Source organism: Poecilia mexicana, unplaced genomic scaffold (genome assembly GCF_051168715.1).
Source record: "Poecilia mexicana isolate PSO_F unplaced genomic scaffold, ASM5116871v1 scaffold_2, whole genome shotgun sequence".
Taxonomy (NCBI): Eukaryota; Metazoa; Chordata; class Actinopteri; order Cyprinodontiformes; family Poeciliidae; genus Poecilia; species Poecilia mexicana.
Window position 1 is genome coordinate 23,993,509 of NW_028263371.1, and position 13,628 is coordinate 24,007,136.

The 13,628-nt window shown below is 40.4% G+C and overlaps 1 protein-coding gene across 1 annotated transcript in view; it reads right to left on the reverse strand.

The window, feature by feature from the left end:
* The window catches only part of LOC106910328 (plakophilin-4-like), a 34,127-nt gene continuing 20,499 nt past the window's right edge, over positions 1 to 13,628 (reverse strand). Inside the window, exons 7-21 of the mRNA XM_088013048.1 lie at positions 11,781 to 11,951; positions 10,228 to 10,429; positions 9,335 to 9,467; positions 8,140 to 8,353; positions 6,987 to 7,170; positions 5,856 to 5,973; positions 4,611 to 4,805; positions 4,364 to 4,537; positions 3,678 to 3,828; positions 3,412 to 3,604; positions 2,778 to 2,862; positions 2,549 to 2,666; positions 2,343 to 2,471; positions 1,930 to 2,003; positions 1 to 1,843 (exon numbers count right to left, since the gene is read on the reverse strand). Coding sequence (XP_087869174.1) covers positions 1,589 to 1,843; positions 1,930 to 2,003; positions 2,343 to 2,471; positions 2,549 to 2,666; positions 2,778 to 2,862; positions 3,412 to 3,604; positions 3,678 to 3,828; positions 4,364 to 4,537; positions 4,611 to 4,805; positions 5,856 to 5,973; positions 6,987 to 7,170; positions 8,140 to 8,353; positions 9,335 to 9,467; positions 10,228 to 10,429; positions 11,781 to 11,951 — 2,396 coding nt within the window. The 3' untranslated portion in view covers positions 1 to 1,588. The remainder of the gene's footprint in view (positions 1,844 to 1,929; positions 2,004 to 2,342; positions 2,472 to 2,548; positions 2,667 to 2,777; positions 2,863 to 3,411; positions 3,605 to 3,677; positions 3,829 to 4,363; positions 4,538 to 4,610; positions 4,806 to 5,855; positions 5,974 to 6,986; positions 7,171 to 8,139; positions 8,354 to 9,334; positions 9,468 to 10,227; positions 10,430 to 11,780; positions 11,952 to 13,628) is intronic.

The window sequence follows — 13,628 nt, forward strand, 5'->3', positions numbered from 1 at the left end:
TGTTATGATATATTCTTTAATCCCTATACATATATTTTCCCTCTTTAACATTGCACATTACTGTCATCATTTCTGGACAGAACAGACAGATGTTGTATTTTGGTCAGATCACAATTAAATTAATAAAAAATAATCAAATAATAGAAAAATCTTATCCACACAATCACATAGAAATTTCTACATATTGAATACAACAATGTAACAGGACAGTTATTCCAGTGTATCTGTACAAATAGATTTTCACATATTTTTTGCACATATTTAACATACTTTATGATATATTTACTGCACTTGTGGCCAACATGAAGAGACGAGTTACAGTCATAACTCCTGTTCTGAGTCTTTAAAGGTTCCCCAGAATGATGATAGGTGTCTCCAAACCCGGGTTTTTTTCTCCAGGCGTCTTTTATCCTCTTTTGGATAAATCCCGGATTTTCCCAGGATTCCCAGCTGCAACAAGCTCCTTCTCTCTTGTGTCCATGAAACAGTGGCAGACAATATCTATGTTATAAAGCCAACACACTTCACATTTTTACTGCAGAGGAAAATGAGTCAGTTAACATGAACAAACACTCCAGTAAACAGTGACGTCAGGGCTGCTTTAGTCTTTTTTCATGTCATTTTTCTTACCAAATGCACCTTGTGACAAAAAGACAAAAATAAGGCGATAAAAATGCCTGCAACAGAAAATTTCCCCCCAAAATTTGCCACTTAGAGAATCTAGAAGGCTGCACTTGGGCTTTAAATTTTGTTTTTAAATAAAATTTGTCATAAAATTAAAAATATTATAAATTATGTCTTAGATTTGGCGCTAAAAATCTGAGAAATGCAGTTTAAACCATTTGGATTTTTATTCCAAGTATTTTGGGTTGACTCCACTGATAGTGAGCTTTTAATTTTAATTCAGAAAAGAAAACAATCTACACAGTGAAAGGTTCCTACTTTGTTGAGCAAAACATTTCCCTTTTGTAAAGCTCAACATTTCCTGGATAAATTAGTTTGCACTGATTGTGAATTATTGCTACTTTCAGTGAAGGTCAGCTTCATGCCAAGCGCAGCAAACTAAATATAAATTAAAAGACGTTTAGAACTGCAGTACAGCTAGATGTTACAGGAGGTCAGAAAAGAAAAGTAACTTAAAAAGTCTCATAAAACATTAATTAAGAAACTGCATAAAAAAGCTGTTTTTAAATGATGATTTAAATTTTTTTGAAATAAAAAAAACTGTATTTATCCGGCTAAAGATTGAAAATACTTTTTCACAGAACTAGAGCTGAAAATGTGTCATGATGCGTTCGTTCATTTGAAGTATTGAAACGTTTTTCCCTTCATGCCGTGTTTGATTGGCTCAAAACAATCAAACTAAACCAAACTTCTTGAGTTTAAACTGATAAAGTTCTGGATTTTCCTACTTACTTTCTGGCCCACAGCGATTCGATCCTGGTCCTTCAGCCCATTTTCAACACAGATTCACATGCATCCGCAACTTTTCACCCAGACAAACGGTACGGCGCACTCCCCACGCACAAAGACCCACAGAAACGCACGGTAAAGCTGGACGCACACTGCGTGTGAGTTTTGTTTGTGCCTACACCCAGGAGTCGGGGGACCCGGTGAACTTGTTGGCCCTGCTGGAAGGCCTCCGCGTGGTGGAGTAGAAGTCCACGTAGTTGGTGTTGGCTTTGAACCGGAGCGACTGGGTGGCGTAGCCGTCGGGCGAGGACGGCAGGTGGACCGCCTCGTCCTCGTAGGGCTCCTCGCCGTAGCCTTGAGGCGACGACAGGTACATTCGGTAGCTGTTGTAGTTCTTCCTGTCGGGTTCGTCGTAGAATGGCTCTGGGTGCTACGGAGAAATATTGGAGTGAAATAATTGTTTCCACACCAGGCTGACAGAAATATCATTAAAAATCTATAAAAGTGAGTTCTTACCTGTGATCTTCGTATATCCTCTCCTGACTGGGAGGAATATGTCCCAATAAAATAGGGAGTTTTCTTGTCTGACCCTGTCAACAGACATTTCAATTTAGCATTAAAACAGGAGGGCAGGTGTGTCCAAAGTGTGGCCCAGGGGCCATTTGTGGCCCTTGAAATGATTTTCGACCACAAATCAAGATTGGTACAAGTTTGGTCAACAAAACATAAAACAATTGATGCCCACAGACATTTACAAATGGTCTTTTTCCATTAAAAAGGTAACAGTTCAAAGCCCTTTTTTTTTGCATTTTCAATTTCATAAATTTTGTAGCTTGAACTAGCCAGTTTTGTTCTCCTGGGGAAACAGTTTGGACACCACGGCATTAGTGGCTCAGGTACACAACCCTGAGAAACGCCAAAATACCAACCTGTGTACTGCCGTTTGTGTAAACTGTCTCCATAATATGTGTCGAGTTGCATAGATGACTGCGCCCTCTGGTAGTTTGAGCTGTGTCTTCTTATCCCGAGCATGGCGGGTGAAGATGTTGCACTGCCACCTGGTGGTGAACACAAAGCAGGAAATGTTTACCTTAAAGTGAGGGTAAAATATGCAGGACTATCTCACATTTCATACCTGACTGGATGACAGGGGACATCTGCAGAGGGCTGGTGGGCAGGGTCGGCTGGGAACGGTAGCGGTCTCTCTCCAGGGTGGACACTGGGGTGACAAAGTGAGTGTAGTTCCATCCGTCCTGTTTGCATGTGACACATCACAACAAGAAGTCAGATTCACTGGGAGGATCAAGCTTGTAACTGGACTGTTTTAAACGTTAACATGAACCTTTGTTAAATTTTCCACCCACCTGTTTATAGAGACTCCTCAGCTCTCTGTATTGCCACAGTGTGTTCAACACCTGAGCAGCAGCCTTCACTACTTTCATTGAGTACCTGAAACACCGTAACAAAGAACCTGATTTTACTTTCAGTGTTCCCCAAAAAGCCAATACCAAAACATAACAGGAAATAAATACTAAAACAAGAAAATATACTTTTAGCAATATATTGTATGTGAACAGGATATATGATCATTGGGCTTGCCATACTGGATTTGTAGCCTTTGGGTTTAATGAATAAATGATATGAAGATGGAATTTCCATTTTGCATTATTTGAGCATTTGGCTTGCCATACTGAAGTATATGAGCCTGGAGCTTGACATATATGATCATGTGAGCAATCAATTTGCTATGCTGGAGTAAATGGGTATTGTGTTTGCCGTACTGGAAAAAGTGCAGGATTTGACACACATGATTAAATAGGTATTGAACTTGCCATACTGGGCTTTTTGAGTGCTGGACTTGCTGTACTGGATTATATGAGCATTGGGCTTGCCAAACAGCTTCCTTCACTTCTGTTAATCATCATGTGATTGCCTGCTGCACGTTCTGCCGTTCATCTTTAATTAAAAGTTGATGAAGGAAGCAGCCTCTGTTTTTACCCTTTCCCTCGTCCTTTGCTGATGTCCACCAGCTTCTCGATGCCGCCGCTGTCGGCCAGAGCTTTGGCGTTCTCCATGTTGCGGCTGGTGACCTCATGCAGCGTGCAGCAGACCGACGCCACCGTGTCGTCGGACAGTACCGAGGGCGTGCCGCCCGGCAGCCGGTTCACCAGGTCCCGCATGGCGTACTTTCCTGACATATTCAGACAGACTCATCTCATACAGGTGCTGCTTCTCCAGTTTGACTATTGAGCGTGTGAGAGTACCGATCAGCTCCTTGTTGCGGCTGTCCAGCGCCATGTTTCTGAGTGCGGTTGCGACGGAGCAGACCACCCGGTCGTTGTCCATCCTCAGCAGCTCCACCAGGATGGGCAAACCTTTCTCTTTACGCACAGCGGCTCGGATGTAGGCGGAGAACTGCAGATAAAAAACACAAACTGATTGCCATACGACTCAGTTTACTTTTCCTGGAAAAGAAGAACGGTAAATTATTTAAAAAGAAAAATAATTTTATCTTTATTGAGTCACAAGAAAGCAAATTTTACAAAGCATATAGTCACAATATCATGATGTCAGTTTCGATATTTCAGAAGAATAAGTAAATCTGTGCATCAAAATAAATTAAACAACCATTACAACTCTATTTCCCAGGGAAAGATTACAATGTTACAAAAACACTGGAAGTCCAGATTTAAAGGAACTCAGTGTTTCAGCTGTTTTGCAGTTTTCTGGAATTTAAAGAAATGTCAATTACTGTGCATTAAATCAGGTTAAATGTTATTTACATCCAGGTATCTAGGGATGTTTTTTTTTTTTATTTTGTTACTGCTTTTACACTTCTTGAGCTTGAGAATATCTTGTAAGCCATTATTTGTCTCTTTTCTGTATTTTTTGTAGCTGGACTGTCTCAGAAGTAAAAAATGCTACGTTGTGAAGAACTGAGATGTTCTACCTTCCAGTTTCCGGCGGAGAGGTTCTGCAGGGAGCCGGCGGCGCCCTCCAGGGTGGCCGGGTTGGAGCTCTCAGCCAGCAGGTTGAGGTACGGCTTCACCACCATGGGGTGCCACAGCAGCTCCGCCCCCCTCAGAGACTGGCAGAAACCTGGGATGGGGCCGATGCCGTCCCACTGCCGGGCGGAGAGGACGTCAATAAACCTCAGGAATCAGATCAGGAAACGACTCTTTTCTCCGCCGTCATACCTTGCCTTCGGGCCAGCCGCCCCTCTTCCTGCCGCGCCGTCTCTTCCCCCAGCACAGGTAGTCCAGCTCCTTCACCGGCGAGGAGAAACCCAGCAGGGTGTCCAGCTCCTGGTTGCCAAGGAGACGGGAGGACGGCATCTCCACCTCCAGGCGGTATGAGAGGTTCCTCAGGGTGCAGACGCTGTTCTCCACAATCTGAAGGGGAGAAACGTTTTTCTTTTTTAGCTGCATGAAAATAAAGAATTATAATTTGAGCCTGAAGGTGGCGCCACATGAAAATATTTGGAAAATCTGAATTTTAATCCAATAATTACCAAAAGATAAATATTGTTTTGTTTAACTTTTAAGCAATACACAATGTTGTTCTTATTTAAAGTTTCTAGAAACCACATAAAGTTTTTATTTCTATATATGTTTAGGACCACAACTGAAGGTAAAATTTTTCTGCTAGAACAAATCAGGCTTTTGGTTTTGCATAAAAAAATTATTTTTATATGCTTAACTCAATAAAATGCAACTGTAATATATTTTTATGTCTTTTGCATGAGCCACCAGTATTAGACTCCCCAATATGAATATCTGAGTCCACCACTAATAATAAATAGAAAAATATTTTTTCTAAAAAGTTCAGATTGTTGATCTGTTAAATTAAAATGTTTTCTCCATAAAATTGTCTGTCTTTGCTACATTTTATATAAGTAACATAAATTATTACTTATATTAAATATATGGATAAATTTTAGACGACCTTTGATGAAAACAACAAAAAAACTGTCAGACTTCTTCCCACAGCTTTACTCATAATACAATAATAAAAAAATAAAATAATAATAAAACTGATTATTTTTATACATATAAGTGTTTTACATTTGTTGTTCTTTTTATACTGATATGTTAATAAGGATGAATTAAAATATATATTTTATTCATTATTTATTCAGTTTTATTCATTTTTGTATCAGAACCCTTATAATAAAAAATCTCCCTTAATATATATTTTTAATTGCTCAAATAAATATTGATTTTCTTCTATTATTTTTTTTTTTACATAAAATGGTTGTTGTTCAAACTTTTTATATGTTTTTCTTTTTGTTCTTTTTATTTTATTTTATTTTATTTTATTTTTTACAAATGGCCCCCTTTCTCCCGCCAGTAGCAGCCCCTGCATTAATCATTTCTAGGACCGGCCCTGATCCTCTGCCTCTCTCCTGCTGGGAATAAACTGAGAAGCATGACGGCGGGCACCTTGCTGTCGTAGTCCGAGGTGTTGACGCAGGCCTTCAGGATGTGCAGCAGCGAGTCGACCAGGCCTTCGCAGCAGCGCAGCTGGCTCCTCGCCTCCTCCCCCGCCGAGCTCAGGTTCCTGACACACAAACACACACCGGCGGTTCAGGCGGCGCTGCAGTGCGCGGGTTCCCCCACAGGGTGGCCTGAAAGCTGCCCGGATACAGGAGAGGAGGGAGCCGCCCCTCCAATAGGAGCGGAACGACCGCACAGCAGCACTGAACTCCCACAATGCATTTCTATACCATCAATCTACAGCTGCACATCAGCGTGAGTGAAGGGAAGCGCTGCAGGCTGCAGAGGATGGAGTTTCAGGAGAATCTGTGCACCAGCTAAACTTGGGATTAACACACTTTGCACTTTAAAGCAGCTGATTGTTTCACCTTAAATTAATTAATGTACAAGAAAAGCTTTTAAATGAGACGCATCAACACTTCACAGCTGGACAAAATCTGCAGAGTTATAGAATCGTTAAGATGACAAATAAATCCAGATGGAAGTGATCAACATAATAAAACATCAAGCAGCTCAGCAGCTTAACGAGGCAGAATCAAAATAATGTAACTTTTTTTCATGTTATAACTACAAGCTTGAAACAATTAGATTTTAAGTGATACACAAAAACAAAGTGAAGCATAATAGACAGGTGGAAGATAAAAAGACAGTTTTCAACACTTTTTACAAATAAAAACAAAACAAAGTGTGATTTATGTTGATATTTATGCACCCTGGTTACATTAGTTTCCAGCTGTAAATCTATCAGCTTTGAACTACATCTTTTTTTTTTTTTTGCAAAATTAAAGAGTGGACTTTGACTAGGCCATTCTACCTTGTTTCAACTCATTTCTACTTTTCAATTAAAACAATAAATTATTTCATTGTGAGTCAATTCTTTTCTATTTACCTGCTCAGCAATAAATTAAAAATGTAATATTTTAACAAAACAAAGTAAAAAAGAAAAAAAAATTTGTAGGTCTAAAAAAAAAGGGTAAAAGAAAATACAAGAAAGTTAAATGTGCTTGAAAACCGCAAGATATACTTTTAATACGGTTTAGTTTAGGTTGTGAGGGGTGCGTTTGATTCGCGGCTCACCGCAGACAGCCGGTGGTGTTGCGCAGCAGCATGGAGGACTGGAACTTGACTTTGTGTTCGTCGCGGTGGGAGGCGGTGCTCCAGCCCGAGTGGGGGATGACCACCGTGTTGGTCAGCGTGCTCAGGGCGTCGCGGATGATGGTCATCTTCACCGCGTCGCAGGAGGAGAGGTTCCACAGGACGCCTGACCAATCAGAAACAAACATTGAGATCTTGCACGAGGATATTTGCTTTAGAAACAAGATCAGAAACACTTGGTTTCCTTATAAAACAGGGTAGATAAAGTGATGTTTCAACCATGCAGGTACATCTGTGAACGTGAAGCACTGTGCATGGAGTTGTTGAAGAGCATCTTCAAAGAAACGGAGCAGCCCGCTCTGTAATCATCCCAATCCAGAGCTGAGTGTTTAAGAATAGCAGCTCTCTCAGTGAAAGGACTCGTCTCTGTGTTTCTAGCAGCTTCAGATCCGCTGGTGCTCGACAGTATGTGCCGCGCCATCGGCGCCGTCCTGTTTCCAAAGCACATTATCTGAGCATCTGTCCCGGCGGCTGTGCCGAGATCCGCTCCGCCAACAGTGTGCGGCGAGTGTTTAAGCCTCTGCCACTCTCACCTCCCACCGAACAGCCAATCCACGGATTAATGCGCCGCCTGCGAGCCAGCCAGCCGGTCAGACGGCGCCGCAGAGCGACGCGCAGTCATCGAGCTGGCCAGCTGGCCGACAGGCCTCGCTAGCAGGAGAACTCCCACGCACCTCACAGCGGGATTTCAGAGTGTCACGTTGGGTTTGGAGACAGATTTTAGTCATTTTGGGTGCTGAAATCAAAAGTCTGCTATAATAAATATACATAAAGCTTAAATAAGTTGATTGCAAGCAAGGCTGAACTCACCGACAATTGTTCAAGCTGCAGATTTGTGCGGAAAATATTTTAACCTTTTTATTTATTTTTTATCATTCTTGTTTTGTTTTTTTTAAACTAGTTTTTTATGTCTTTTTTAAATAAATAAATAACATACCACATTGGATTGAAACGTGTAACAACATATTGTGTCATGAGGAAAGCTGCTGTTCTGGATTGTATCATATCGCAGCACATACATGATGCAGCTGCAGTTAGCTAGCTTAGCAGGGTTAGCCGAAGCTAACATCCGTACCGGTGACGAGCTCGCGAACTTCGTTGTCTGTGGTTTTCCTGAGGAGGCGCAGCAGAGCCGGAACGCCGCCGCAGTTCCTCAGCGCCACCTTGTTGTTGTCGGTGGCTTTGCCGTACACCAGGTTCCTCAGAGCTCCGCAGGCGCTCTTCTGGACCTCCGGCGTCTTGTGATCCAGTAGATCCACCAGGTGCTGGATCCCTCCCAGGTGGCACACCTACACATCCAAAACCAAACAGCTCCGTTTGTGTTATTCTTAAAGTACTGAACAGCTGACTGTGTGTCTTGAGTAAAACTAAAACCTCATTTTTAGGACTGTAATTAACAATTATTTTAGTTATTGATTAACCTATTGATTATTCCGAATGAAAAAAAAATCCATTTTCATTTTATAACTTAAGTTTTTTTTAAATTCAATATTAGAAATACATCTTCTAATGTATTTCTAAATAATTGAATAAATTTTTAATTTAGAAAATGAACATTTTATTGCAGTAACATCATTCCTTTAGCGAACGATTTGTCATTTGTAACAATGGATACAGATCTATAACATTTCTTAATTTAATTTTGGGTTAGACTGAATTATTTTAACATAATTTGAACCAGGTGAAGCTATGCCACTTTAGCAGTTATGAGTTGAACAAATTTACAGAAAAAGAAGGAATTTTAACCTTAAATGCAAAATGTATATGTAGATTTTGTACAGATTTTACTAAATCTCTAATCTGAGGGAGTTTTTCTGCCCTTTTTTTTAATCTGTACACTCTGGTTAATGATTAATCAGTGACTAAATTAGTTGATAAATCATTCTAGCCTGACTCATTTTCAAGGAAATGCTGCGACATTAAAAGCCTCCTGCATATGAAGCCACAGTGAAAGCGTTGGCTGCAGGATTTCAGAGCAGAGAAAGTTTGGCTCCGATGTCAGGTGACGTTTTCTTTGGAGCAGATGGTGCTTTGGCTCTGAATCTGGCTGCCTTTCATAAAAAGTCAAATTTAAACTTTAAAGGCTTAGAAACACCCAGAGCAGCGATGGATAAAGGAAAGTAAAATGAAAAACATCCTGAATAGAGAAATATAACCGCGTTTACTTCATGAAACTCGAACAGCAGCAGATTTTCTCAGAGTGACGCTTGTCTGTGACGCATCGTCTTATTTTTATCCAGACCGCCTCCCAGCGTGCCTCGTCACCTTACCTCCACCTTCACCCTGTTGTCTCCGTAGCACAGGTGCTGCAGGTAGGCGGCGGCGTTGGCCTGGACGGAGGGGAAGTGATGCTGCAGCATGTGGATGACCTCTGGCAGCTCCGGGTCACGCCACGCAAACTCCCTGAGCCCAGACAACATCGCGGGTCAGTTTGTTGCTTTTGGACGTTGATTCCAACTAAGCTAAACATAATTTTTCATAAGAACCTCTAAATATTTTCCATTTCAAACTCATAGTTTTAAATATTTCCTGCAATTGTCAGCCTACTTTTGCAAACTAAGCACAAATATTTTATGTAATTCGGATCCAAATCTTTACAAAAACAGAAGATTACCTTCAATTGAATACAGCATTGGTGTAGCGTTTAAAGTTAGCGGAGATCATGTTTATTTTTGATTCAGTTACTCAGAATCAAGAAATCCCTTGAATAGGACCTGAACGACAGCATGAAGTAGGCAAAAAGACGTCACAAACCTGCCCAAAATCTAAATAAATCAAGAACAGATGTGAAACAAAGTCACTGACATTATCAGTCTGGAAAAGGTTGTGAAGTTACACCATAAAGTCCCTTTCTAAATGGTAAAAAAAAACATATGGAAGGTTTTGGAGTGGTCTAGTCAAAGTCCAGACGTAAAAATCCTCCAACGTTGCAGAATTAAAACAATTCATGCAAGAAAACTGGGTCAAAATTTGTCCACAATGATGATAAAGAGTCAGTTCCATCATCAATATACCTTTGTTCCTTTGATAAATACTTATTAGCCTGAATATACATTTCAGAATATGAACATTTACTGACTGAATTACAGGAAATGCCTTTAACAGAAGCAACCAGGAGACTGTGAAGGAGAGCCGAAACATTTCTAGTGCGGTTTCTGAGTACCTGGGGTCCTTGTGGATGCTTTCGATGGACGGCGTGCGAGTGATGACCCGGTCCACCAGCGCCGAGTGTCTGTGGGAGTACACAGGCTCAGTGGACACCCTGACGGAGTCGACGAACGCCGCCGCTGAGCTCAGCCCGTAGCTGCTTCTTTGGTACGGCAGCGTGCCGCAATGGCTTGTGGTCCGAGGAAGGGTCCCCATACCTGAGTTTAGAAAATACAAAAAAAAAAAACACGTTATGAGCTCTAAAAGGAGACTAACCATTTAAATTGGACACAATGTCTGAAAGGCAGCTTAAATAATGACTAAACAAAATTAAAATGGCTCCTCGGATACTTCACCATCGCCCTCCACAGAGCGCTCAGCTGTAATTCTTTCCATTAGGAAGCTGCAAAGGAACATGAAAGGCTTCAGCCTAATTAAGAGCTGACCTCAGGGAGCAATAATAATCACAGCTTCCCAGCCTGCAAACCACATTTTACAGAGTTTTTTTTTTTTTAAGAAATGATCTGAGGAGAAGCAAAGGCCTTAAGACGAGGGGAGTGGCAGGCTTTGGTGTGGAGATCAGGTTGTTTGTGCCATTTAAATACGACTTAAATGCAAATTAATGCGCTGGGAGAAATCTGAAGTCTTCTGTTTTTGAAGACTGGCGTCAAAAATACATTTCCTCCCACAACTGGGACCAGATGAACTGAAATTTATTTAGGAGGTTTATTACTGTTGAAAGGTTGAGAAAATTCATTATATTATGTGAACATAGTAAAAGCATTGAGGCCCTTCACATTTGATCACAACCATAAAGTTTTATGAGAAAGATGAACACAAAGTGGTGCATAAAAGTGAAAAATATTCTGAGGATAAAAATGTCTCTTTTAGTCTTGGGTCAATGACTTTTACATTTTTACCTTCAGTCCAGCAAACAAACTAAAAAAAGATTCTCTTATTATCCCTAATATTGGACATTTGATTACATTTTTGATTTAAAATAATTTTACTAGTGTCTCAATTGGGAAACTAGTAAAATTATTTTAATTGAACCTTCTGTCAAAAACGACCAAAGTCTGCAACATATGAAGAAAAATTACTTCTATCTATACCTTACACTATAATTTTTATTTTTTCTGGAAATTTTACACTTATATTGCATCAAAACATCTCATAAAAACTCCTAAAGCATTTTTATTAAAACAATGCTCTGTTCTTTAGTGTTTGGTGGATTGCTGGTCCAGTGCAGCCAGCTGCACGATGGTGGCAGCATAATGCTACGGGATCCAGGGAAAGGGAAGCAGGTCAAAGGTGAGAGTAATCCTAAAGGCTAAAAAAGATTTGATACTCCATCTTCCAATTAACAGCAGCTCTAAACATGCAGCCAGAAGCTGTAGTGTAGCTTAATCTGACCTAGTCAAAGTCCAGACCTAAATCTAAATGAGAGTCTGTGGAAATACAACTGGAAGAATTAGCAACATTTTCAGAGTCTAGACATGAAAAGCTGCTTCGTGTTGCTGCATCACTCAGATTCTCCATCTGTTTCTGGTGGTTGTGAGGGTGCAGTACCTGCGTTTGCTCTGTAGAGGGAGCCCTGCGGGTCGTGGGTGGGGCTGTGGTACAGGGGGCTTTGGAAGGAGCGGTCGTCGAAAACAGGCGTCATCTGGCAGTCTGGTGACAGGGCGGCCCGCAGCTCGGGGTCCATCTGTGTCCCGTGGCCGGCGTAGGAGCTGTGCAGCCCTGCAGGAACACAAAACGTGAACCTTATTGTCTAATTATTGATCAATTATTACTGTAGATCAGTGCAAACGGTTTTAATCATCTGGGTTCTAACAGTTTAGCTCTATATCGATGTGACTTTTTGTCTAATTCAGTCAGTTTTTAGTGTGTTTGCTCGTTTTTATGCATCATCATTGGCTAGTCATAGAAGTAGTTTTAGTTTTTTCATGCTTTGGTTGAGTTTTAGGTGCAGAATTTAGAAAAGTATTGCATTGTGAATATGTATAAATTGATTGAGTATTTAACAGACGATGCCATTTTCAACTAACTGGGGTTTTCTTCAAACTTTTGCTGTCGCCATTTTGCGGATTAGCATAAGTCTGACGTGAAAATCAGTTTCACATCAGTTCCAAAAACTAACAGATTCAAAAACACAAAAATACAGGATATTATATCTATAACTTCAGTATGTTTTAGCTAGTTTTATAAACACTCAATATAATTCCAGTTAGTTATAGTTATGAATGCTTTCCACCTTTTCGTGGAAAGCATTCATATTTCATGGAGACTTTGTGCAAAAAGCCTGCATGCAAAGCGGAGAGAATTCGCCGTTCGGCTTAAAGATCCGCACCACGACTCTGGTCACTGGGTTTGCTGCAGGCCTTGGCATCAGCAAGTCAAACAAACGGGGCGAAGGGTTTTTCCATCCTCCAATCTCGCAGCAGATCAGCTCAAAGAGCGCCCCAATTATAAAGAGGCTTCAGGGCAGAAGAGGGAGGGAGGACAGACTCAGCTGAGCAGCTCAAGCGAAAGATTTGCACATAAAGCTGGTGATGAAGGAGTCATTTCCCTGCTGCGCTTCTCTTTTTTTATGATTTACATAAATTTCCTGTTAAGATCAACTGCAGAACATAAAGAACTGTGAGCCTGGGACAGTCGGGACATTTATGTCTCCCTTCTCAGTCTTCAGCTGCAGAAAGCAGATCTGTAATCTGCAAGTTAGAGGATTTTGAAGGCAGAAGGAAGCGGCTGCTTCAAGAGGAGAGGTTTGGACCGACTCATTTATTATTACGGCAGTTATGAAACGGGATGTTATTTAACTCCATTAATTATGAAGACGACTCAATCCTACAGTCCCCAGGAGAATAAATTCACTTCTATGTTTCTTCAAATGTTTTCGGATGTTTTTACAAAGTAGATTTTTTTTTTTGGTTCAAGCTGCACTAGATTGATTAAAATAAACATTATTTTAATAAAACATAAGTACAGTAAGTTGGGTTTTGTAGGATTTTAGCTTAATTAGTGGAACAAATGGGTAAAAAACACCATCAAAAATATTATACTATTATATAATACTGTAATCATTTTTATTAAGTGTGCCATGAAATCCAACATTTATTGCCTGACGTATCAATAATGATACAAAACATGAGAAATCCATGTGATGATTCATTAAAAACATCTAATAAACAGTTAAAATAATTAAGGTAAAGACTCAAAAGTACCTTAAAAGAAAAGGAAACTTTAGTTTAAATAGGATTTAAGTGAGAAAGGAGGACAACAAGAACGTTTTGTCCAACGAGAAACAAAATAAAAAAAGTTTTTCACTTGGATTTCAGCTTCAAGCTACCAGTTTAAATGCTAAAGCAGTTTCAGCTGATGTGTTTTTGAAACTGTTTAATACCGTTTTGTTCTTCT